Below are 26658 nucleotides of genomic sequence, written 5' to 3' on the forward strand. Positions count from 1 at the left end.
TGAAACCTTTTCATATCCACTGAACACCATTAATGAATTTTATTTATTTTGATCTATTCCTCTACTTGTCCGTGTCTTTTTGGCCGCATCAGTTTAAAAAAATGTTACTTTTTCGCGCTCTCACTTGGCCCTATGAGCGCATTTTCCAAGTTTTTCTCTCCTTTAATGTTTTGGGCCATGTCCTGTAATCTTCGTCACTCATAACCAAGGATCCTACGGATTCACACACATTTATATCCTCGGCACCCATTCTCAGTCACACCGGCCACATACTTTATTTGTGCTCTCCTTCACTTTTTCAGCGCGATAACCTACTTGACGACTTCTGTTTTTTCGCCCACTTTGTATTCTAGCCAAAGTGAACCAACATGTATACAACCACAGCGGTATACTGTCTCCAGCTTTTTAAACTCCGATATTTTCAATAGCATCTCTAGTGTCCCACATCATTTTTTCGTCAAAAAAATTCCAGACCAATTTTTGTCACTAAAATAACGTTTTTTTGCAATTTTATATTTTGTTTCAGTTCATCTCAGGCTTATCATGGCCCCTCACTCTATTTGATATCTCATTTAATGATATCAGAGACTCCTATGTTCGGAATCCAACTGCCATGACTACCTTCAGTTCATGGTACATACTTTCCCAGATTGACAACATGAATTAATTTGGTTTCTCGGAAACATTCCAGATCTCTTCGCAAGAACTACCCACATCAAAAATTCTGGTATGTTTCGGTTTCATCTCAGTGGCATGATTCACACCATTTCTCCACTGGGCTATCATTGCCTGGTTCACAATTCAGCCTGTTTAGAACACAAACAAATAGACCAGCACCATTAATATATCAGTGTTTTTCCTCTTATATTTGTGATCCCACTCACCCTTATTTCTTCTCCCCTTTCACGTTTCATAAAGGTGTACTGTTTTCCACACTGGTTTCCATGACTCACAGTAATTGGCTCATCTCTTACCCTTGTTCGCTCATTTATCCCTCCCTCCATTTTGAGAAACGTTATCTCTAGGACAACATTTTGTCTTCTCATAGTATTTCCTCTACTCGTCTCTTCTGGTTCACTTATTTTTCCCTATCTTTATATTCATATTTCTTTTTTAACTCTCATTTGAGGTTGTTAATCTCCTGTTATCATGCATTACCATATGTTCATTGTATTGTTCTGTGTCCATGGTTTTTGACTTACAGCCTTGAAAAAGTCCATGTGACAAAACACGTGTTGGCTGTTTGCAGACTATACTTTATCTTAAAGGAATAAAATCCTCATCAACCTCTACACTTTGTTTGGACTTTAGACTCTTCTTTACACTTCGGAATTAATTCTCAGACTGCTTATGGTGTGCCCTGGTATTCTTTGATTTTGAAAATAATGTAATGTTTAATGTTGATAACTGCAACCAATACAGGTTTTTGGGGAGCAGGGTAGGTGCATGTGAATCTTCTGCACTACATGCCACAAACAGATGCTTACTGGGCAAGTAACATTTTCTATTTGATGGCTTTTGTGACTGCAGATACACATGCTTAGCATAGACTGTAAAGCAGTTTTCCTCCTGAGCCGATGGCTAATCTGTGTTGGTTATATTTGTTTGAAATAAAGTTTTGAGAACTGCTTGACCCACATTAGCTTCTTGACAGGCCATAAAATCTACACAGTAATGTTTTGTAAATGTATGCAGCGTGGTTCATATAGCTGCTTTACATATGTCAGCTATGGGAATATTCTGGATACATTTTACAGTCAAATGTGAAACAGGTGATTCAGAAATGTCCCTTCCTCTATGTGGGTTAGAGAATGCAATATAAAGATGCTGTGTTTTCTAAAGTACTCAGTTCTGTCAATATAATACCTAAAAGCTCTTTTTACATCCATTGTGTGTAAAGTTCTTTCTACAACTGTCAGATTGGCGAAAGAATATTGGTAACTCAATAGATTCATTTAAGTGGAATAGAGAGACCATTTTTTCATAGAAATTTAGGGTCAGTACGTAGTGTCACTTTATCCTTATGTATTTGGAAGAATGTTTTTTCTACATTTAGTGCCTGAAGCTCACCGACTCGTCAGAGTGAAGTGATAGCAATAAGAAATGTGACTTTCCAGGATAGAAACTGGAGGGGACGTGTGCGAAGAGGTTCAAACGGGGGACTCCTTAACCTTGTTGAGATTCCAGACAGGAGTCGGAGTTACCATAGGAGGGACCACTCTTTTGAGTCCCTCTAGAAAAGCTTTGATCACAGGAAGGAAAATGTTCGTGGCATTAGTCGCTGCAGATTCACATGCTGTGCACATCCCGCCATCTGGTGTTGGGCTCGGAGTGTTACAAGTTGTTTTTCTTCGAAGAAGTCTTTTCGGGTCACGAGATCGAGGGACTCCTCCCATTTCGGCTCCATTGCGCATGGGCGTCGACTCCATCTTAGATTGTTTTCCCCCGCAGAGGGTGAGGTAGGAGTTGTATATGCTAGTAATAGTGCCCATGCAATGGAGTGAATACGTATGTACATAGTGTAGTTTAAAGTAATATATATATTTACAAATATACAGATGTTCAAGATCAACTTCTAAACGACTACAGGCTCCCGGGGAGGCGGGTGGGCGCATGTGAATCTGCAGCGACTAATGCCACGAACAGATGTACACTGGGTAAGTGACATTTTCCGTTCGGTGGCATGTGTAGCTGCAGATACACATGCTGTGCATAGACTAGTAAGCAGTTATCTCCCCAAAAGCGGTGGTTCAGCCTGTAGGAGTTGAAGTTGTCTGAAACAATGTTCGTAGTACTGCTTGGCCTACTGTGGCTTGCTGTGTTGTTAGCACGTCTACACAGTAGTGTTTGGTAAATGTATGAGGCGTAGACCATGTAGCTGCCTTACATATTTCTGTCATTGGAATATTTCCTAGAAAGGCCATGGTAGCACCTTTCTTTCTAGTTGAGTGTGCCTTTGGTGTAATAGGCAGTTCTCTTTTAGCTTTAAGATAACAGGTTTGAATGCACTTAACTATCCATCTAGCAATGCCTTGCTTAGAAATTGGATTTCCTGTATGAGGTTTTTGGAAAGCAATAAATAATTGTTTTGTTTTCGAATTAGTTTTGTTCTGTCAATGTAGTACATTAACGCTCTTTTGATGTCCAATGTATGTAGTGCTCTTTCAGCTACAGAGTCTGGCTGTGGGAAGAACACTGGTAATTCAACTGTTTGATTTAAGTGGAACGGTGATATGACTTTTGGTAAAAATTTAGGATTTGTTCGTAGAACTACTTTATGCTTGTGTATCTGAATAAATGGTTCTTGTATGGTAAATGCTTGAATCTCACTTACTCTTCTTAAAGATGTGATGGCAATTAAAAATGCAACTTTCCATGTTAAGTATTGCATTTCACAAGAGTGCATGGGCTCAAAAGGTGTACCCATGAGTCGTGTTAAGACAATGTTGAGTTTCCATGAAGGAACTGGTGGTGTTCTTGGTGGTATAATTCTCTTTAGACCTTCCATAAATGCTTTTATGACTGGTATTCTAAATAGAGAAGTTGAGTGCGTAATTTGCAGGTAAGCTGAAATTGCTGTAAGATGTATTTTAATGGAAGAAAAAGCTAGCTTTGATTTTTGCAAATGTAGTAAGTATCCTACGATGTCTTTGGCAGATGCGTGTAAGGGGTGAATTTGATTATTGTGGCAGTAATAGACCAATCTTTTCCACTTATTTGCATAGCAATGTCTAGTGGTAGGTTTCCTAACTTGTTTTATGACCTCCATACATTTCTGTGTAAGGTCTAAATGTCCGAACTCTAGGACTTCAGGAGCCAGATTGCTAGATTCAGCGATGCTGGATTTGGGTGTCTGATCTGTTGTTTGTGTTGCGTTAACAGATCTGGTATGTTTGGTAGTTTGACAGGAGGCACTACTGAGAGGTCTAGTAGTGTTGTGTACCAAGGTTGCCTTGCCCATGTCGGTGCTATTAGTATGAGTTTGAGTTTGTTTTGACTCAGCTTGTTTACTAGATATGGAAGGAGTGGGAGAGGGGGAAAAGCGTAAGCAAATATCCCTGACCAACTCATCCATAACGCATTGCCCTGAGACTGATCTTGTGGGTACCTGGATGCGAAGTTTTGGCATTTTGCATTTTCCTTTGTTGCAAATAGATCTATTTGTGGCGTTCCCCAACTTTGGAAGTAAGTATTCAGTATTTGGGGGTGAATCTCCCATTCGTGGATCTGTTGGTGATCCCGAGAAAGATTGTCTGCTAGCTGGTTCTAAATTCCTGGAATAAATTGTGCTATTAGGCGAATGTGGTTGTGAATCGCCCAATGCCATATTTTCTGTGCCATGAGACACAACTGTGTTGAGTGTGTGCCTCTCTGTTTGTTTAGGTAATACATCGTTGTCATGTTGTCTGTTTTGACAAGAATGTGTTTGTAGCTTATTATGGGTTGAAATGCTTTCAGCGCTAGAAATACTGCCAATAGTTCTAAGTGATTTATGTGAAAGTGTTTTTGGTGAGTGTCCCATTGTCCTTGGATGCTGTACTGATTGAGATGTGCTCCCCACCCTATCATGGAGGCATCTGTTGCTATTACGTATTGTGGCACTGGGTCTTGGAAAGGCCGCCCTTGGTTTAAATTTATACTGTTCCACCATTGAAGCGAGGTGCATGTTTGGCGGTCTACCAACACCAGATCTATAATTTGACCCTGTGCCTGTGACCACTGTGATGCTAGGCACTGTTGTAAGGGCCGCATGTGCAACCTTGCGTTTGGGACAATGGCTATGCATGAGGACATCATGCCTAGGAGTTTCATCACCTTTTTGACTTGTATTTTTTTGATTTGGATACATGGCCTGTATTACATTGTGAAATGCCTGAACCCTTTGTGGGCTTGGCGTGGCAATCCCTTTTGCTGTGTTGATTGTCGCCCCTAAGTATTGCTGTGTTTGACACGGCAGAAGGTGTGACTTTGTGTAGTTGATTGAGAAACCTAGTTTGTGGAGGGTTTCTATGACATACTTTGTGTGTTGTGAACACCGTTCTAGCGTGTTGGTTTTGATTAACCAATCGTCTAGGTACGGGAACACATGTATTTGCTGCCTTCTGATATGTGCAGCTACGACTGCTAGGCATTTTGTAAAAAATCTTGGCGCAGTTGTTATTCCAAACGGCAACACCTTGAATTGGTAGTGTACCCCTTGGAATACAAACCTTAAGTACTTTCTGTGTGAAGGATGTATCGGTATATGGAAATATGCATCCTTTAGGTCTAGTGTTGTCATGTAGTCTTGTTGTTTGAGCAGTGGGATTACGTCTTGTAATGTCACCATGTGAAAGTGATCTGATTTGATGTAGGTATTTAATGTTCTGAGATCTAATATAGGTCTCAGACTCTTGTCTTTTTTGGGTATGAGAAAGTACAGAGAGTAAACTCCTGTTCCTTTCTGTTGGTTTGGTACCAATTCTATTGCTTCTTTCTGTAGCAACGCCTGAACTTCCAGTCCTAGAAGATCTATATGTTGTTTTGACATCTTGTGTGTTTTCGGTGGGACGTTTGGAGGGAATTTGAGAAATTCTATGCAATAACCATGCTGGATAATTGCCAGTACCCAAGTATCTGTTGTTATTTCTTCCCAATGTTTGTAAAACTTGCTTAGTCTCCCCCCCCACAGGTGTTATGTGTTTGGGTTGTGTGACTTGTAAGTCACTGCTTATTTTGAGGAGTTTTGGGACTTTGGAACTTTCCTCTATTTTTTTGGAACTGTCCCCCTCTCTATTGTCCCCGAAAACTTCCACGCAGATATTAGCTCTGATAAGTGGGCCTTGTTTGTGAGGTTGTGGGTTCTGTGCTTTGCCCTCGAAACCCCCCTCGAAACTGTGTTTTTCGAAATGTGCCTCTGCTCTGTGGGGAGTAGAGTGCGCCCATGGCTTTGGACGTGTTAGTGTCCTTCTTAAGTTTTTCGATAGCAGTGTCCACCTCCGGCCCAAACAACTGCTGTCCGTTAAATGGCATATTGAGCACAGCTTGCTGTATTTCTGGTTTAAATCCTGATGTACGCAGCCATGCATGTCTCCTTATTGTCACTGCTGTGTTGACAGTTCTAGCAGCTGTGTCTGCAGCATCCATAGCTGACCGTATCTGATTGTTGGAGATACTCTGTCCTTCTTCTACTACTTGCTGTGCTCTTTTGTGGAACTCCTTGGGCAAATGTTCTATAAAATGTTGCATTTCGTCCCAATGAGCCCTATCGTATCTGGCCAACAAAGCCTGTGAATTTGCAATACGCCACTGGTTTGCTGCCTGTGCCGCCACCCTTTTGCCTGCTGCGTCGAATTTGCGACTTTCCTTATCTGGAGGTGGTGCATCTCCTGAAGTATGTGAGTTTGCTCTCTTGCGAGCTGCCCCTACTACAACTGAGTCCGGTGTTAGCTGTTGTGTGATGTACACGGGGTCTGTTGGTGGCGGTTTATATTTTTTCTCCACTCTTGGAGTAATGGCCCTTTCTTTTACAGGCTCCTGAAACACTTGTTTGGAGTGTTTGAGCATCCCAGGTAGCATGGGAAGACTCTGGTACTGGCTGTGTGTGGACGACAGTGTATTAAATAGAAAGTCGTCTTCAATGGGCTCTGCATGTAGGCTGACATTATGAAATGCCGCTGCCCTCGACACCACTTGTGCGTAGGCTGTGCTATCTTCTGGTGGCGACGGTCTAGCTGGATAATAGTCAGGACTATTATCTGACACTGGTACATCATAAAGGTCCCATGCGTCAGGGTCATCTTGACTCATCCCTGTGTGGGTCGGGGATTGCATCATAGGTGGAGGGGCTACCGGTGATGGTTGCGGAGAGCATTGTGGAGATGGTGGCGGGGTTACTTGTTTAGCCACCTTTGCCTGTGGCTGCTTGTCTTTCTCCTGGAAGGCAAGTTTGCGTTTCAACCTAATAGGAGGGAGAGTGCTGATCTTTCCCGTTTCTTTTTGGATGTGGAGCCGTCTTTGGGTGTAGTCTGGCTCCATTGTCTCTAATTCCTGTCCAAATCTATGTATTTTCATTTGTGAGGACAGTCCTTGTTCCTCTGTGTAGGAACTTGATTTCGGTTCCGAAGCCGGATGTTTCTGTATCGAAACCTTTTCAGCTACTTTTTTCGGTTCCAACGAAACCTTTTTTGTTTTCGGCGTCGTGGTCTCTCGGTGCCGCTGTCTCGGTGCCGAACCTGCTCGGAGCCACTATCTCGAGCCCGAGATTGCTGTGTGGCGGTATCTCGACCGGAGTCGGATGACTTCGCCACCAGCGTGCCCTTTTTCGGTGCCGATGATCGGTCACCTATTTTTCGGGTTAAGCCATGGCCTGTTGGCGGTGGCGTCCCCTGGGCTTTTGTTGTCTTCTCGTGAGTTTTATGTTTCGACGTCTTACTCACGGTTTTCGGCGTTTCTTCGGGATCGAGCTCGTCCGAGTCCGATTCATGGATGGAGAAGCTTTCTTCTTCCTCCTGGAAACGCCCTTGTCCTGTCGGCGCCGACGCCATCTGCAGTCTTCTTGCTCTTCGGTCTCTTAATGTCTTCCTCGACCGAAACGCTCGACAGGCTTCACAGGTATCCTCCTTGTGCTCTGGAGACAGACACAAGTTACAGACCAGATGCTGATCTGTATATGGATACTTGTTATGGCATTTTGGGCAGAAGCGGAATGGGGTCCGTTCCATCAGCCTTGAAGAGACACGTGGCCGGGCCGACCAGGCCCCAACGGGGGGATCGAAAAAACCCCGAAGGGCCACCGGAGCTCTTCAAAAGTCGGTGTCGATCTGTTATAACTAACCCGATACCGAACGCAAACAATACCGACGATTTTTCCGAGATTCTAACTAACTTTCCGACCCGAAACACGGAGCGAAAAGGAACACGTCCGAACCCGATGGCGGAAAGAAAACAATCTAAGATGGAGTCGACGCCCATGCGCAATGGAGCCGAAATGGGAGGAGTCCCTCGATCTCGTGACTCGAAAAGACTTCTTCGAAGAAAAACAACTTGTAACACTCCGAGCCCAACACCAGATGGCGGGATGTGCACAGCATGTGTATCTGCAGCTACACATGCCACCGAACATATAAATATAGAGGTGTGCTGTCTATTTTGCCAGTATGCTGGAACTGCTTCCAGGTGTAACCTTATGGAAGTGAAAACTAACCCTGAGGTATATAAATGTGGTATGTAAGAGAATATTTTGAGCAGTAGCTATTAAAGAATCAATATGCTTTGAATGGCAACAGTGAACAAATAGTTTCCACTTTGCTGCGTAGCAAGCTCTAGTAGTGGGTCTTCCTGCTTCTTTAAGAATATCCATACACCGCTGTGGTAGATTTAAAAATCCAAACGCTAAGACCTCAGAAGCCACATCACAAGATGGAGAGATCTGGGATTTGGATGCCTGACTGCTCCTTGGTTTTAGGTTAGAAGGTCCTGCCGATTGGGGAGTACCTTGTGTGGATTACTGAGAGTTCCATGGTTGCCTGGCCCATGTGGGATCTATCAATTTGAGCATTAGACACGTCTGTCAAGACTGTGAATCACAAAGGGAAGCACAGTGGAAGAGGTGGAAAAGTGTAAACCAATATCCCTGACCAGCTCATCCATAGTGTGTTGTCCCTGGACTGTGGGCTTGGGAACGTGGAGGTGAAGTTTCCACATTTGGTGTTCTCTGCTGTGGCGAATAGATCTATGTCTGGGTGATCCCATTGTTGGAAGAATGGGTTGAGAACTTGTGAATTTAGTTCCCACTCCTGTAGTTTGTGTTGTCTCCTACTGAGGAGATCAACAAAGTCTTTGCCCTCCCCCAATATGTACTCTGCTAAGAGGTGAATGTTGTGTTTGAGAGTGTTCTTCAGATAATCTGGTCTGACTGAGATAGTTGAGGTGACCTGGTGTCCCCTGTTTTTGAAGGTAATACATGGTAGTCATGTTGTCAATTTTGAGGAGAACCAACTTGCCCTTGAGGTGAGGATGGAATGCTTTCAGTGCTAGATATATAACTAGCAGCTCTAGGTGATTGATATGAAGACGAGTTTAACGGTGTCCAATGAACCCGTTTAGTCAACTCATGTGAATGCACTCCCCAGCTAGTAAGTAATGCATCCGTTGTTATGGTTCTCTGAAGTACTGGGTCCAGAAAAGGCCGTCCCTTTGGAAGACTGTTGGACTTCCACCAATTCAGAGAGTGGCAAGCTTGACAGCAGATCAACTAGATCTTCCAGCTGGCAGTGCGCTTGAGACTGTTGATGCACTAAGCATTCTTGTAACAGACACAAATTGAGTCTGGCATGAGGAACTAATGCTACACATTATGCCTTGATTCCTCAGAGACACAAAACAGTTCTCACTGTTATAGACTGGTGAGGCTGAAACTGTGGGATAAGTGTTTGGAGGGACTTCAATCTTTGCTGCATTTGGTTATGTTATCTCCTTGTACGAGTTGGGGATGGCTCCCAGGTAAGCTGTATCTAGAGTGGTCGCTGGTGAGATGTGAAATCTAGTTGGTTAAGTAGGTTTATGGTAACTGGAGTGTGTTGAAGACACTTGTGATGGGTTAAAAGATAGATAAGCCAGTTGTCTACACAGGGAAACACATGTATGTCTTGCCTTCATAGATGGGCTGCTCTTACCGCTAGGCATTTGATAAACACCCCTGGTGCTGTGGTGACTTCAAAAGGAAGCACTCTGAACTGAAAGTGTTGTCTGTTTAACCCGAAACCTGAGGTATTGATGGTGTGCTGGGTGAATTGCTATGTGAAAGTAGGTGTCCTTCAGGTCCAATGCATCCATGAAGTCACCCTTCTTTTTGTAGCAGCGGGAAGACATCTTGAAGAGTGACCATATATAAATGCTCTGAGAGAATGTATGTGTTTAGTGGTCTGAAGCCCAGAACTGGACTTAAAACCCATACTTTTTGGGGATAAGTTAGTAAACAGAGTAGACCTGTATACCCTGATGGTTAGCAGTATAGGTTCTATTTCTCCTTTTTGTATAAGAGCTTGTACGTCCTCTTTGAGCAACTGCTAACATTCTGTTGACAGTCTGTAGGTGCAGTTTGGAATGTTTGCAGATGTGGAAGTGAGCTCCAGGCAATGACCATGTTGGATAAAATCCAACACCCTCTGGTCAGTGGTGATCTTCTGCCATGCAGGAAAGATCCTTTGAAGTCTTCCCCTGACAGGTTTAGTGTGATCGGGGGAATGGCGGGTAATGTCAAGGTTTTTTGCCCGTGGCGGATGGTTTGGGGGAACCGACCCTACCTCTGCCTCTAGAATTGCTACCTCTGTAGGAACCTTTATAGTATACCCGAGGCGATATGTTTTAAGACTAGGGATACTGACATGAAGTGGAGCCGTCTGTGGATGTGGTTTTGTGCTCCATGATATGGTGAGCAACGAAAGGTCACTCGCTGGACAGGAGTTTGTTACATTCCCATAACTTTGGCTGTCTCGTTATCTTCCTTAATTTTTTCAAGTCTCTACTTGAGAGCCAAAGAGGTGCTCACCATCAAAAGGAAGTGCCATGATATTTTGATGCACTTTTGTCTTGAACACATACTTTAAGCTAAGCGTGCCTTCTGATACGCACACTAGTGTTGGCACCTCTTGCAGGTGTATCGGCTACATCTAGAGCACAGCAAATTGAATGCTCTTTTCCTATACTGTTTTGGGAGGTGTTGGAGAAGTTCCTCCATTTCATCCCACTGTGCCCCATCATAATGGGAAAGGAGACCTAAAGAGTTGGCAAACCTCCTTTGGTTGGCCAACTGGGCAGCCACTCTCTTTCCCGCAGCATCAATTTTCCTACTCTTCTTATCTGGCGGTACACTTCCTCAGATGTTTGGGAATTTGCCCTTTTCCACACTGTTGCCACTACTAGAGAGTTAGGTGGTAACTGGCCCCTTATGTATATTGGGTTGTTAGGGGATGGTTTATACTTTTTGTCAACCCTTGGAGTGATGCCTCAGGCTTTGACTGGTTGAGGTTAACGAAGCAGCATGGCCTTGAGCATGGGCAGATATTCTGTGGAGTGTTGTGATGAGGAAAGGCTCTTGAACAAAGTCATCTTCAAGAGGTTTGGTGTGTAACTGAACCGTGTGGTAGTCAGCTGCTCTACATATGGCCTTGTGATATGTAGTGGAATTGTCTAGGATACAGATCTGGATCCTTGTCTCTGTCGTATGTTTACCACAAATCATCCTGGGGTGGAAAGGAATATTGGTCTCCAATATCCTGTTGGTCTTTATTATCCCCATGTTCCCCCAAAAGAATGAATAGACCCATGTGGGGAATACTGTATGTCCCCAGGAGGTGAGTGTGGTGGGAATGTGCCTGTGATGTTGCAGGGGTTGGTAAAGGTAGGCTGATGGGTGGTACCCTAGTGGCTTTATGCACGCTCCGTTTGCTTTGTTGAGCAGGGGATCTTCAAAGCTTCCTCAAAACTCAATTGTCTCTTAGATGGTTTTTCCTTTCCCTGAGGAGGTGTAGCCCTGATGTGATCAGTGTCCAGTTGTATGACAATTCATTTTTGTCTAGAATTAAAATGCTCCTGTAACCACTGAAGAACGGGTTCCACAGGTTCGGATCTGTCCCTTTATTTGGAGACAGTGTGAAACTTCGGCTCTGAAGCAGTTTTTGATCCCGAAGGATTTGATGTTCAGGATTTTGGTTCAAAGGCGCTTGGTCTCAGCACTGAAGATGGTTGGTGTACCAGTGCTGAGGCTTTCGACTTAGAGTCTCAGCTCGAGGTAAATGACTGTTGGATATGGATTTTGTGCTGAGCTGAGGTTGGGCTTCTCTGATAAGCTTTTGGTGCCAGCCATGGTGGTGGCCTGTGCACATACTTTGGTTGATGAGAAGTGGATGGACAACCTTCTGGAATGGTTTCTTATGGTGGCTGTGGCCAGGATGAGGGGGGCACAGTACTCAGAGAATGTCCTGGTGGAAGATCTTGAATCTCAAGCTTGGACCATAAGCCGTCATCCTGCGTAAAGGTACCCTTTCCGCTGACGACACTTGAGACTGGGCCGCTTGATGGTATTCTTTGGACCCAAATATATCTGGAGTGTCTTCAGTGGTGCATTGGAACTTCTTGAGTCTTCTTGCGCGTAAATAACATAGCGTTTTCTTCAATTGAAACAGCCAACAGGCCTCACAGGTGGATTCCTGATGGTTGGTCGGTGTGTGGAAACTTGGCATGACAACCAGGGTAAAATTTAAATGGTGTCCATTCCATCACTAGAGGGACATGGTGTGGAAGAGAGGTTGAGAAAAAGAGAAAATTTGCCCTGAAGGGTGAAGGCCCCTTGAGCCTCCGTCGCCTGGAAATGCAGTGACGAACGACCGAAGTAGCTATCTAAGTAACCAAGATCAATAACAATATCGGTGTTTAAAGGCCTAGCTAGTAGGCAAACTATGATGCTGAACGAAGCAGAGGCGCATACGTCCGAACCAGATGATGCAAAAATCAACCTAACAATGAGGTTGAGGACCATGCACATTGCAAGCAAGAGGAGGAGTCACTTTACCTTGTGACGCAAAAGACTTCTTGAAGAAAAACTTGAACACTTCCAAGCCCAACACTAGATGGTGGACTCATGCTAAGATTGTGTTTCTACACCTACACAGGCCATCAAACATGCAGTTTCCAATTAGCCACATAAGCATTTTATTTTGTGCCAATGAATGCAGTAGCTTGCAGTATAGGTGACAGCTGGAAGAGAGATCACTTGCATCAAAATTATTATCTCCATCTTTACCAATCAGCTTTAAATGGTCACACATTTGCTCTTGAATGGTATTTGTTTTACAAGCCAGGTTTTATTAGCTAAGTGTTAGTGACTGTGACACCGTGCTAACACACCAAGGGGGTCATTCTGACCCTGGCGGTCACCGACCACCAGGACCAACGACCGCGGAAGCACCGCCAACAGGCTGGCGGTGCTTCCTGGACCATTCTGACCGCGGCGGTAAAGCCGCGGTCAGAAAAGGGGAACCGCCGGTTTCCCGACGGTTTTCCCCTGGCCCAGGGAATCCTCCATGGCGGCGCTGCTTGCAGCGCCGCCATGGGGATTCCGACCCCCTTCCCGCCATCCCGTTCCTGGCGGTTTTTACCGCCAGGAACAGGATGGCGGGAACGGGTGTCGTGGGGCCCCTGGGGGCCCCTGCACTGCCCATGCCAAAGGCATGGGCAGTGCAGGGGCCCCCAAACAGGGCCCCATAATGATTTTCAGTGTCTGCTTTGCAGACACTGAAAATCGCAACGGGTGCCACTGCACCCGTCGCACCCCAGCAACTCCGCCGGCTCCATTCGGAGCCGGCTTCATCGTTGCTGGGTCTTTCCCGCTGGGCCTGCGGGCGGCCTTTTGACGGTCGCCCGCTGGCCCAGCGGGAAAGCCAGAATGGCCGCCGCAGTCTTTTGACCGGGGTGCGGTCATTCGGCAGTTCCCGCCAGGCGGGCAGCTACCGCCGCCCGCCACGGTTGGAATGACCGCCCAAATCACCATTTCAGGAGCTGGCATCTAAACCTGAAGACAAAAGCATCTTCTAAAGACGATGGATTATCACACACGAAACGCAAATAAGTGTAATAATGCTGCTAACGCAGTCTGACATGCGTGCAAAATGCAAAGGAAATAGTGCAAGAGTTGAAATGTTATTCATTTGTAACAAATAGAGTAAGAATTCCCAACACTACTTCTTGAACATACACACATTTCTTTTAATACTGTACTATGAATTACACGTTATCAAAGCCTTTGGCATAACCTTTTACCGAAAAGAAGGCACACAGCTTACAGTGGAGTGCAATGCTTTCACTTTTTTCTCTCCCCACTTACCAATGGCAGCACCTCCTTGTTTCTTTTCCTCTAGAATTGCTGCAAGGTCTTTGGAATTCAGTTTTGGTTGCCTGCACAATGGGTGCTCTTGTTCTGGGCTCTTCAACTTCAATAGCTGGTTGGCCTTTTTAATTTTTTGACTGTACTGTCTTGCCATCAAAAATACTTTATTTTTTGCTTTGTCAACAAGGTCTGAACCCAAATCGGTATTCTCTACATCCGAACTCGAAAGAATGATGCTGGCCGACTTGTAAGGGCTTTCAGCAAATGTCATCTCATTTGCTAACGTGGGTCTGTGAAGACTCACAAACAAATCCTCCTTAGCAACACGTCCTTCTCCAAATCTCATGCTGGCTCCACTGAGTCGGGCTACCTTGTTTTTTGTTATTCTAGGAGTTGCAGGCAATGAAAGCGTGGATAATGAATATTCAACTTCTTTGCTCAGTTCTGGAGTGCTTCCAGTGTGCATTCTTTCTTGAACATCATCTCTGTTCACAGGGAAGGATGCAAGAAGGCGATCTCTGCTCTTCTCTTCATTCTTTTTAATGTAATTTTCCAGATCATTCCATATTTCATCCACTTCCTCAGAAAGCTTATCTGCTGCAGACTTGTGTGAGTGCGTGTCAGAGTTTGAGGAGCTATCGACTAAATTCAAATAGTCATTATCCAGAGGAACGCGGTGATCCAGTGTCTCATCGTCACTGAACTGGAGGCTTTCTTCTGAAACAAATCGTTGAAAATTGTCATAGCATGGGTCTGCTTCTCGTCCCACGAAACTGCTCCTTTTAGAGCAATTAGGAGCATGCCAATTGAAATCCAAGACTGGTTGATCTAAGAGGCCTATTGTGTCATAAATACCTTCTTCGATTCGGAGTTCATGGGAACTAGAAGTGTGTATGTCTTCCCGTAACATGTCACTGCTGCTTCCAAGAAGAGAAGATCTTTCTAGGACTGATTGCTTCTCATTGCTGGTCACAACCTGTGTGTTACTTTTGTTATTACTTTGGTGAAGAGAGTTGCTCGATGTTTGGGGGAGCAACTCATTCTGCCTATGAACAAGTCCCATCAGCTTCAAATCTTCATAACTGATATTATCATAGACATGTTCTATGTCATCAATAGTTAGCTCTTCTGAAGACTCTGCATATGTATGTGTGTTGCCCATTTCAGTCCTAGAGCTGTAATTTATGACGTGTCTTTGTGAAATCAACTGATTACGATCATTAGCTCTGCTTCTGAAACCATTTTGTCCAGTATTACTTTCACCAACACTGCTAGCTCGTCTGACAACTCTTCGATAGGAGCTAGAGATCTCACTTTGTTGCATCAGTCCCATGTGCCAGCTGCAAGGACGACTGGAAGTGCTGCGCTCTTCATGCATCCTAGTGGAGTCCAGGTTGGCAGCCAAAGTGGAAGGTAGGAACATTTGATAGTAATCCTCGTCATCCTCCTGCTCCTGAGGAGAACGTCTGCTAGGAAACAAGGCTTGCCTGATCTGGTGATCTGTCCAGATGTTCCGCTCTGTGTTTGTACTTCCTAGAATATTCATGATCACAGAGTTGGTCTGTGTTGTGTTCACCTGTCGAGGCGGCTGGCTTACAGAACTTGAATTTGCTTGGGAAGACTCTTCATCCGATGGTTGCTTGAAGAGCTGAAAAAGCAAAGACACATACCTAAGAATAGATGAATACCATCACATGAGTCATATACATTTATTTTAAAACCTATGTGTGTAAAAAGCAACTCTTTTGCGTTGTGGAAGTTGTTGAGGGTGCTTTGTGTCACTGCTACGAGATGGCTATGGACAGGCCTGAGAATTTACTTGCTGCAAAAAGGCTTAGGCTTCCAGCTTTCTTAATACACGAGGTGTTAGGATGCTGATGCAAACATTTTAGGTAGCCATCACTTAGAAAAAGCACAATCTTAATTATCTCTTGCTTAGTCTATACCACTCAGACAGGCAGTTAGAGCAAGGAACAGATTTGGAAACTATCAATGGTCTGATTCATAAAGCCATTTCAATACCGAATTGCAGTTGGTGTAAAGAAGGCTTGTGTTCATCAAAGTGTACATTTATGTTTGTATTCACAAAATGTGAATTTATGCTTACATACTATTTACGTATTTTATATTACACAAGTGTGACATGATATTACATTAAATTAATGTGTTCCCTATGATACGCAGTAGATGTTCCAGTATAGAGATAGCTTGAAAAGTTGGTAAACACCCACAAACATGACTATTTAAATATCCGAATGCTGCTTTATCACAAATTCCTACTATTACAAAAGGAGTGAATCTATATTCAGGTAGATAATGCTAATAGAAAGTCAGCAAATTGCTGGGGGTGTAGGTCTTAAGGAGTTTCTACAAGAGAAAAATATTTTCCTGTGGATTAAAAAATAGGAGACTGTTTTGAAGCGGATTTGAACTTGTGTTACATTTACACACATTTATGCATGCATAAATGGTAACATACATGAAAATAGAATTCACAAAAGAATTCCACATCTACCCCTAGGAATCTACAATTGAAGGAAATTCCCAAGAGGAGTTGTCGATTCCTTTGAGAATTCCATGGCTTTCAGAAATTTACTCCAAATGCAGGAAGAATTCCAAGGTACCAAATTTCAGACTAGTTTTTGTGAATCGGCTCCAAGTTCGCACAAGTCTTGGACATATAACATACTAAATTTGTGTGCTAATTAAAAATGATGATGTTGAGCACTTATTTATCACAAACCTGATGTTGGCAAGCGCTGAGATTAATACTTCTTCGCTTCTCTACATTCTCAGAGGCTTGGCTATTGAGTCTTTTGCGGCCACCTTTTGCCTTCTGCTGGGAATTCTGATGCAAGCACTATAAATGAAAAAAGTCAACGAATTATGTTGCACAACCTATTTTGTACCAAAGTAAAATCACTTGGAAAACACATTTTGTGGTACAGTCTTTACGAATTTGGTCTTTCTAAATTCAGAGTGCATTATGTATTTCACTTTGGACCAACTGAACCTTGTTTTACCTTTTGCGCACGAACAACACGTACAATATAGCACTAAAGCCCATGGATGAGTGCTATAACAGTTGTTAAAGGCCCTGGAACAAAGTTACAGTCTGAGTTGTAGGAGAGCGCCTATAACAAGTATGAGAGCCTTTAAGAGCAGGTAAAGGCAGGAGGGCTATAATGCTATTAGAACGTTCCACACACTGGAGTAGAATATTCTAAATGAAAAAACATAGAAACAGAAAGACAAACATTAGAATGTTTGGGCAGATGGCCTGTAAAGCCATTATTGGCCCTAAGCTACACCATGAGCGTCAATGCAGCTTTTATCATTCGAGTACTTTAATATACCTTGTAGGAAAGAAACATGTATTAACATCCATCTTATGTTACTGTATGATCCTTTGCAGGGCAAAAGAGGGGAGTGCTATTTAAGAGAAAAACAGATACTTTCCAGAGTAGTAAGTAGAGTTGAGAGTTTGGCTCCTTCAATTCTTCCATTCAAAACATGTGGATCGCAGTGTGCCAAAATGAAATGGAACTTTACCAAAGATTGCATTTGGGTCCACTGCACTTGCACTGCTTGACCACCTATACGTATGTATGGTTGTGAAGGACTCAAGAGTGCAGTTGTGAGAAAGGCCTGCCAAAATGTACTTCAGTGCATAATTTCTGTTAGGGAGCAGTGGATAAACAGGAGGTGGTAGCCTTCCAAAATACAGTTATGGATACACCAAGGTTTTAAGGTGAAGACTAAAGTGATCTAATCTCTGATAGAATGAAACATGATATAAACACAGAATATGAGCACAGCAGGTCTTTTTTTTTATTGTTTTATTAATTGATTGTTCAAGAAATACAAAAAAGATAAACAAAACGTCAAATTGGCAGCTGAAATCTAGGTGTAAGTCATCAGACATGGTATAGAATGGGAGTGGTGCAGAGCACACATGCAAGTAGACACAGTATTTATAATTGGTGCGTGTTATTGTTTTTAGTCCCACGCTCATGGCGGCATCTCTTCCTGTCTAGTTAGCAAATAAGTTGTGAAGATGGTCCATACGTTGCTGGGGCAGGATGCCATCCGCAGTTCCTCTGCATAATCTTCTAAAAAATTATTGCAATAAAGTCACTTTTGCCAGCCATTTTATCTGTGTGGGGTATGCTCTTTTTCCCCAATGCATGGCCATTTGACGTTTATCCAGTAATTGTGTTATTGCTGTGAATCGACATGCTGCAACGACTGCACCATGCCCAGCAGGCACATCTGAATCGTGCACAGCATTGGTCACACAATGTACCTACCACTTCTGTTCAGAATTCCCTTTTTCTTGGACACTCCCATGCCATATATATAAATCCCGCCTCTGTCACCCAGCATTGAGCACATGGTGTGTCTGTCCGTACCCCATATCGCTGCATTTTAATAGGTGGGTCATACATCTGGTGCAAATATTAATACTGGATAATGCAAAGGTTGCAATAAGATGTTACACAGCTAGTTACTGAGCAGCAATAATACCAGTCTTTTTGTGACAGGGGAACTGGGAGGACAGCATTCCAGCGTGCTAAAGCTGTGTCAGTCAGTGATGGGGCGTCTGCCTGTGTGGCTTCATATAGTTTAGTGACTAGTTCTCTCCTATCCTTGTTTGTAAGTAGGCTCTGTAATGCTCTCACTGTTGGGGGTTCTGCCAGGAATGTCGAGTATAGAGCCATTATGGCATGTGTGAGACAGTGGTAGTTAAATTTGAAAGGTGTTGTGGCATTGTTTATATGTTGTAAATCTACCAGACCCATAAAAGTTCCACCCGAATAAAGATGTCCCATGGTGGCTATTCCTACTGTTTTTAACAGAGTCTGCGCTCCTAGTTCATGTGTAACCGACAGTGCCAGGTGGTTCTCTAGCGGTAGTGCGGGGGTCTATAGGGGCAGTTATCCCACCTGTGCCCCTAGTGCGTGCCAGGCCACAATTGTGCAGTCTACTGTGCTGATCTCTGTGCAAGGAGTGTCTCTGCGTGCTCGTGGCAGTACATGGTGCAGTAGCATGGAGTGTACTATTTCTGCCTCTACAGCCAGGTGTGGTATGTATTCGTATGAGAAATACCAGTAGTGTGCGTGCTGTGCTTGCGCACACAGATAGTATAAGTGTAGGTCTGGCGCTGTGAACCCGCCTTTTTCGTGTGTTAGTGTCAGGATTTCCCACCTCAGCCTTGGTTGCTTCCCCGTCCATATTAACTTGATTAATTGCGCACTGAGGAGCCTGAGGAACCTGCCATTCAGGGTGATAGGGATATTGTTGAATGGGTATAGCACGGTAGCACCACCATTTTTACGATCAGCACTCTGTGTGCAAAGGACAGTGGCATTGCCACCCAGTGCTCTACCAGGTCTTCTAATTTTGATAGAGCAGTGCCGTAATTAGCCTGCTGCACCACATTAGGGTCTTTATGTATCCATATGCCTAAATATTTTACAGCATCTGTGCAACATTTAAGTGGGTATTCTAGGGGTATTGGCTTCGTCTGAGTCGTCAGTGGCAAGATCAATGATTTCTCCCAGTTAATAAGGAGCCCAGAGTATTGTTCAAATCATATGTATTCCCTGAGTATAGGTGTCAGTCAAGTGGATGGGTTTCTCACATATATTACCATATCATCAGTGTAGAGCAACACCTCAATCGTATGCTGCCTAAATCGGAGCACCGCTTCTGAATGTCTCTGCCATATAATGCAGGCCAGTGGCTCCACCACTAGAGCAAACAATAGTGGAGATAGTGGGAATCCCTGCCTTGTCCCATGGTGTATTGACGCTGGACTTGACGCATGTCCATTTATTTGGATTGTGTTGTTGGACTGCTTTATAATAGTTGGATTCATAGTCGATACATACCGGGCAGGCCTATTCGCTCCAATATTGTGAACATGTAAGCCCATTCTATAGAGTCAAAGGCTTTGGCGGCATCTAATAGTGCCACCGCTGCCTCTAGGTTGGGATCCAGGCGATGCAGTAGTGCAAAGAGTGTGCCCAAGTTGTAGGTAGTAGAGCGATTTTGAATGAAGCCTGATTGGTCAGGAAGGACCAGATTGAGCATAAGGGGCTACAAGTGATTTGCTATTATTTTTGCTCATATTTTCACATCATTGTTTATTAGGGACAGGGGGCGGTATGATCCGCACTGGTCTGGTTTCTTGTCCTTTTTAAGGAGCACTACTATGATGTCTCAAGGATGTAGGGAGTTCCCCCTTTGAATAGGCTTCATTATACATGTTATAGAGATGAGGGATCACTTGCGGAGCATATGCTTTGTAGAATTCCCCGTCAGTCCATCAGGGCCTGGCGCTTTCCTGTTTGGTAATGTCTGTATCGCGTTGTGTAGCTCATCTATGTTGATAGGTCTCGAGAGGTATTCACGCTGAGCATCCGACTGCCATGGCTATGTCTTTCAGGTACTCCGCTATGTTGGACTCATTTACACCTTTAGAAGAGGTGCCTAATGATGTGTAGTAGGCTGTGAAGACCTTCAAAATCCCTTCTGCAGTCCAGTGTTCTCGACCTAGCTTGTCCTTTATTGTGATTACTTGCTGCGTGCTTCTGGCTGGTCGTAATTTGGCTGCCAATGAGCGCCCTGGGCGCCCCCTTCACATATATGCTCTAGCCACATAGCGTTGTGACATATTGTATCTCCCGATCAGCAGTGTCCCCATAGTTGCTAATGTGATCTCGGATATGCGCTAGTTTTGTGATATGCCTTGTGTGTTCATATTACTGTTCTAGCAGCTGAATAGCAGCCTTCGTCCAACCCAGCTGAGTGCCGATATCCCTGAGTATTCCCACTTTCTTTCCAATGCAGACTCCGCGGATTGCGACTTTAAAGGCCTCCCAGAGGATGCCTGCACTTGTCACTGAACCTTTGTTGGTGTCAAAATACTCTTGTATGGCATGGCCTATGGTGTCTTTATATACCTGGTCAAATAGTGCTGTGTTTGGAAAATGTCATATGAATGGTCTAGGTGTCATTGCAGGAGCGACAACCTCCAGCCTCACTGGTTTGTGGTCGGACAACGTTCGTGCTAAGTGCTGGACCTATGTTACCCATAGGCTTGCCTCCTCCGACACCAGCCAGTAGTCAAGTCGGGCCTAAGTTGCATGTACCGTGGATGCATATGTACCCTCCAGCACCTCTCCATTGTGCAGTCTCCAGATAGCTACCATCTCAAAGTCTACCATGGTATCTGAATATTTTTTCAGAGCAGTGGTCACGACTCGCCACCCCCGTTGATCTGCCATTTAATGTGTCTAATGTTGTGTTTAAGTCTCCTCCCCAAAGGATCACCATGGGCGGCATGGCGCTCAAAGTGTTCCATAGAGTTGTATAAAATGCTGGGTAACCAACGTTCGGACCGTATACATTCACCAGTGTGACCATATTTCCCCTCAGGGATCCCTGTAGAATAACATATCTTCCCAGTTCGTGTGTGAGAGTTTGCGCTGCTGTGAATGGCGTGCCTCTTTTTAGGAGTATCATCACTCCACAAGAGTACGACGAAGCCACCTTTACTCCCTCCCATCGCGCGCCTATTGTTTTTTCTGATGCGCGTGTCAAGTGTATTTCCTGCAGGAAAGCAATCTGTATGTGGTGTTTGTCAAGATATGCTAGTACTTGCCGGATTTTGTGGGGATTATTGAGTCCCCGTATATTCCAGGTTAGGAGTGATGTAGTGTTCGTGCAGTGAGATTGTCGATGTGGTGTTTCACGTATGGAATCTATAGTAGTGTGTGTGTGTGCATAGTTGTCATACAAAATCTTTTGACATGACTTACTGCGGCTGTATATTAACGTTACCCCAACATTTCCCCCCTCCCACTTCAGAATCCCAATTATTCTAAAGAAAATCCCATCAACTTGCGGAGGCTGTGTCCTCTGCATTTAGTATGTCTCTCGGAGTTGGTCACTGAACTTAAACTCTGCTAAAGAAGCCATTAGTCAGTTCCATTTGGGATGCGCCCTCCATGGGGCACTCAGAGAGCTGATATCCCCAGAATAGCAGGGTGGCCGTGGCGACTCATGCGCATGGCTCAGGTTGTCTATCTTTCTTTATGATTGGGTGGATATATACGAAAAGACTGCATCCTCCATCATAGTTGTTACTGTGGTGCTCATCAGGCCACGCTGTGTACTGTCTTTTATATGGAGTCTGCAGTTTTCAATATGTTCTTGACCGTTCTTGACTCAGTGGGAGATGGTGGCTTTGCATCTCATCCCCCACAGAGAGCTGGGTAGAGCCTCAGTCTGTGTCTGCTTTGGTTTCAGCTTCTGAGGGTTGGCGCTGCTTGTTTTTTCTCAACAATTTATTAGTGGCATCCATTGCAGCTTGCGGTGAATTAAGGATTCATGCTTTGCCCAGATGGTCAATCCGCAATCTTGCCGGGTAGAGCATGGCAAAAGTGATTCCTGCTTGTTGTAGTTTTCGTTTTATTGGTAAGTATTCTTTGTGAGCAGTTTGCACTGTGATTGTGAAATTGGGGTAAAAAAGATAGGTGGTTTCCGTGGTGGGTAAGTTCTTTTTTCTCGCAGGCCAGTTTCACAATCGTGTCCCGGTCTCTATAGTTCAGCAGTTTGACCAGGATCAGACGGGGTGGCGCTCCATGAGGGGGCTTTAGAGCTACGGATCTGTGTGCTCTCTCCACCACAACCATTTGTGACAGGGCATCAGATCCAAATATTTCGATAATGAGGTGTTCAATATAGGACTCCATATTGCCTGTGCTGTTCGACACCGGAAGCCCTGTTATGCGCACGTTATTGCATCTCGAGCGCGCCTCCAGGTCTTCATTCTTTACTTTGTTTACCGCTAGCACCTTTTCCATATTCAGCAGTTGTCCTTGGAATTTACAGCTTCATCTTCTGCTTTGGATACTCTTTGCTCCATGTCCGTAATGTGGGAGTCATGCTGTTCCAGCTTAGTGGAGAGGTGGTCCGAGCGAAGGTCTAATCTGTCTATTCAGCTATCAATTGTTTGTAAACTTTGCTGCATGGCGAGTAATGTATTTTTTATGGTACTTTCGGATGGGCTGGGCGCCTAAGTGTCTTGCGACAGTGTTAGCATTGAATGTCAATCGGGTTTGTGATTTTTCTGATTTGCCCCTTGTCACTACGGTCTGTCGCCAGGCAGCTTGTGTATTGTTTCTGTCACTCCTCATTGATAGAGATCTCGAGGAGCATCAATTCTAAGCCCTGCCCTTTACAGTCTCAGGCACAGTGTCTAGTGTCTGATGGGGCCTGCACGCTCCGTCCTGCGTGCAGGGTTCATGTCCGTGCCGCCCACTGTGCTTGGTGTACTGGTGCAGCGCTTATATTCGTGGCACCGAGTCTGGATATTTGCAGTTCTTGACTCGTATTGCACTCACCTCTCTTTTACCAATAGTAGCGCTTGAGATTATGCAGCACATCTTAAACTATCTTGGGGCTGTGTGGGTGTTGAACTAGCCCTACACTTTGTGCCTGCAAGCCATCAGCCAGCGTCTTCTCACCTGCCCCACCTGCTTGTTCGCATCTACCTCGGCCTCCTAGGTGTGCCGCACCAGTTTTCACCATTGCTCCAGCCCAGCTGCAGCGCCGCCCTCCTTCCTGCTTATGGAGTTGACTTTTTGGGCCTCTTGTTGCAGTCAACGTGGTCCCTGCCGCGGCGGCTCTCCTGCACGTGCCCCACGGTCGCCCAGCGGCTGTCTGTGAGGACCGCCCTGCCAAGGTGCATGCACACGTCCCGAAGCCAGGTGCGGGTCCGCTGTCGGGTGGGATTCCCCTCTCAGTGTGCTGGTTCTGCAGGTGCCATTTTGAGGCCCGCTCACAGGTACATCAGAAGCTCTTTCTCTGGTGCGCCGACAGTCACCCCACCCACAAATCACTTTAATAGTGCTCTATTGTCCCATCTGTGACTCTTGCTCCATCGAGGTGTACATAACTTATGCATGAGCCAGGATTTGGTTGGATTATTTACTCACGGCTGGCAGAGCTGCACTAGGGTGCGGCCATCTTGCTGTGAGCTCTCTGGTGCCCCCTGCCCAGCAGGTCTTTACGTGTGCCCAGTTGCTTGCCTTAAGTGATATTTTCTGTTCTGGGGTCACAACCCTCTAACAACAATACCATTTTAAGCCATCTGTTGCAATCAAGTGCTGTGTTGTGGTAATTTGTAGTGGCGTAGCTGTCTACCATGGTCTTAGCACACTGGATGCAGAGTACCTGCATGGTTCCAGCTTTAACTAGAGGTGGGCATGCTAGAGATGTCATTGGAGAACTAAGCCAGTAGACTGAATGAGCTGTAAATCACATTTTGTGTTAAATGAATGTGTTTTGTTGAGAAGTAAATTACATGAATTTAAAATACACAGATTGTGCCAAATCAAATGTATGCCTTGTACTAGTAATTGAATAGTAAGCAAACAAGAAATTGCAATAAAAGAAGCATTCTAGGATTTTGCAATCCCATATGCTGAATGGTAAAAGCAAAACTACAAGTCCCAGAATGAAAAGTGCAGTTTGGTTGAAACCAAGACGAGCCAACGGTATCAAACATGACATGGGCCCAGTAAGGTCTAGTTCACAAATGTGTTTGAGTAGAGGTCTAGTCTCAGCCCACTAAGGTTTTGTGGGGCACTCTAATTGTCCTCTCTCTTTGTCTACTATAGGCTGTGGCATCCAACTGGCTATTCAGCCCCCACCTGCACTTTCCCTTCACATCTGACTGTGTACAAAATCTCATAAGGTCAACAACCACCAGCTTCCTTCACTGCTCATCAGGCCAGTTTGCTTTAAGTATGAGGTACGTAAATCTTCTTGGTACATATATGTGAAAAGAAAGGCTCTGAAATGACTTGCCTCACATTCAACTGTCACCAAGTGGCCCCCGTAACAGGTCTAAGAGTTTCGGATTCGGTAACAAGTGTTCCCTTCTTATGTATTGATTTAACACCTGAGCACATACATATGGAAGTATCAGTGCCTGAGTTGTGCATGTGGTATCACACTTCCCATCGTCTACCCCTTTTCCACTACTGCTCCAGCCTCAAACACCCATAGTCAGATCCTGCATTATTTTACCAGTATATACACTGAAAAGGAAATGCCCTGCTTGTAGTCCAGCGTTGAGACTACAGAAAGTTGAATAAAGGTGAGCTCTTCAGATCAGAGCAGCTGAGACAGCCAATGACCCTGTTGGGGTGAAAAACTCTAGTGACTAACGTGTACCCGTTCCCAGAGTGCCCCATCTGCAGTGATTTTTGTATTCCTGTTGTGATTTTTTCTTGCAATGGGTAAACACGGATCATGCATGTGTGCCATGACATATGCCTCTCTCATTGTCTGCGGACTCTCTTGGCCAGGAGAGGAGACCAGAGCATTACTCTAGTAGTAGTGAAAGGCTACTGTCTTTACCAGGAATTTAGTAGCACAGGGTGGGTGGTGCCAGCATACCCTGTAGTTATCAGTAGAAGTGAACAAGCCTTTTTACTAGTGGTGGGGGGAACTCGCAGAGTTAAACTGCAGAGTTGCATATAAACTCCACAAGATTCCACAGAGTTCCGCAAGTGGGCAGAAATCGGCACGTCGCACCATCACCACGAGGTGTGATGGGGGCAATGCTGCTCTTGATGATTTTAATGCCCCTCGAGTAGATTTTCTACTCGAGGGGCAACTTTTCCAACATGTACAGTTGAAGCACCCATGTGAAGTTCTGCTGCTGTGTGCTTAGCTCACCCTTGACCTACAACAAGTTAGTATATAGTGCTGTAAGGTGAGTGTGTGTCATATGCATGTGCTGGGTGTATGTGTGCCTGTGAATGGTACAATACATAGAAGACTCTGGATTAAATTTTGGGAAACCCACTGCTGACCGGAAGATCATGAGGAGGTAGGAGAATCCTGTGAGCTGGGTGGGACAGGCACTGGAGGAAGGACAGCTAGTACACTTCAAATGATGGTCTGCTTCAGACAGAGGTCACTAGAAAAGGGGGCTGGATACATCTCAGGAAGGAGATGGGGGCTGATAAGAGAATCATAATGATTAGGGCCGGGGCCATGGGGTAATCTTTTGATGCACAAATGACTTGGCTGGCATCTCACTACCATGGTCTGCGTTGTGAGGCAATCAGATGTGGACCTGCTCCTGCTGTGAAAAGAGTGCTTTCTGGAGGAAGGGCAGGGTTAAAAGGTAGCAGACCCCCAACACAAAATTCAAACACTCAGATCCTAAATCAAAATGGACGATAAGAAGGGCCCTTAAACTCTCAACTGTCAAACATACAGTCAGGTAGTGAGAGGAGAAGCTCTGCAAGACTTCTGCCCAAGACCAGGGCTGGAGGCTAAGGCTGCCAGTCTCCCAGCTGAGTGAGGGGGTATCACCCAGGGATATCCAAGACCACCCGTGGCTGGGGCATGGAGCACAAGTGCCTGCCTGCTTGCCAAGAGCAGTGTGCCCCTGTGACGAAAAGAAGAGTACCGGAGGGAGGGCGGTCCAGTAGGGCATCCTGGTGAGTGGGTAGGTGTAGCGAGGTCTGAGGAAACAGCTGCTGCACCAATCAGGTTGTTGACCATGTGCAGGTTTAAGTTGGTGACCCCATATGCCAGAGTGAAGCTGGCAATGCTGGATGCTAGGTGGGGCCAGGGTGAGGATTACTCCAATGCCGATTGGACCATAGCCTGTGTGTGGAGGATAGGATGGCAACCCTGTATGCCAGGTGGGGCCAGCGTGAAAATTACTGCTGTGCAGAGTGGGCCGTAGCCAGTGTGCG

General features: G+C 44.9%; 1 protein-coding gene across 5 annotated transcripts in view; it reads right to left on the bottom strand.

The window, feature by feature from the left end:
- The window catches only part of PLEKHG1 (pleckstrin homology and RhoGEF domain containing G1), a 273088-nt gene that overhangs the window by 12305 nt on the left and 234125 nt on the right, over positions 1-26658 (bottom strand). For all 5 annotated transcript variants that reach the window (XM_069234291.1, XM_069234292.1, XM_069234293.1 and 2 more), the window contains 2 exons: positions 16611-16727; positions 13865-15515 (listed from right to left, as the gene is read on the bottom strand). In XM_069234291.1, the coding sequence (XP_069090392.1) occupies positions 13865-15515; positions 16611-16727 (1768 nt within the window). The remainder of the gene's footprint in view (positions 1-13864; positions 15516-16610; positions 16728-26658) is intronic.

Source organism: Pleurodeles waltl, chromosome 5, assembly GCF_031143425.1.
Source record: "Pleurodeles waltl isolate 20211129_DDA chromosome 5, aPleWal1.hap1.20221129, whole genome shotgun sequence".
NCBI lineage: Eukaryota > Metazoa > Chordata > Amphibia > Caudata > Salamandridae > Pleurodeles > Pleurodeles waltl.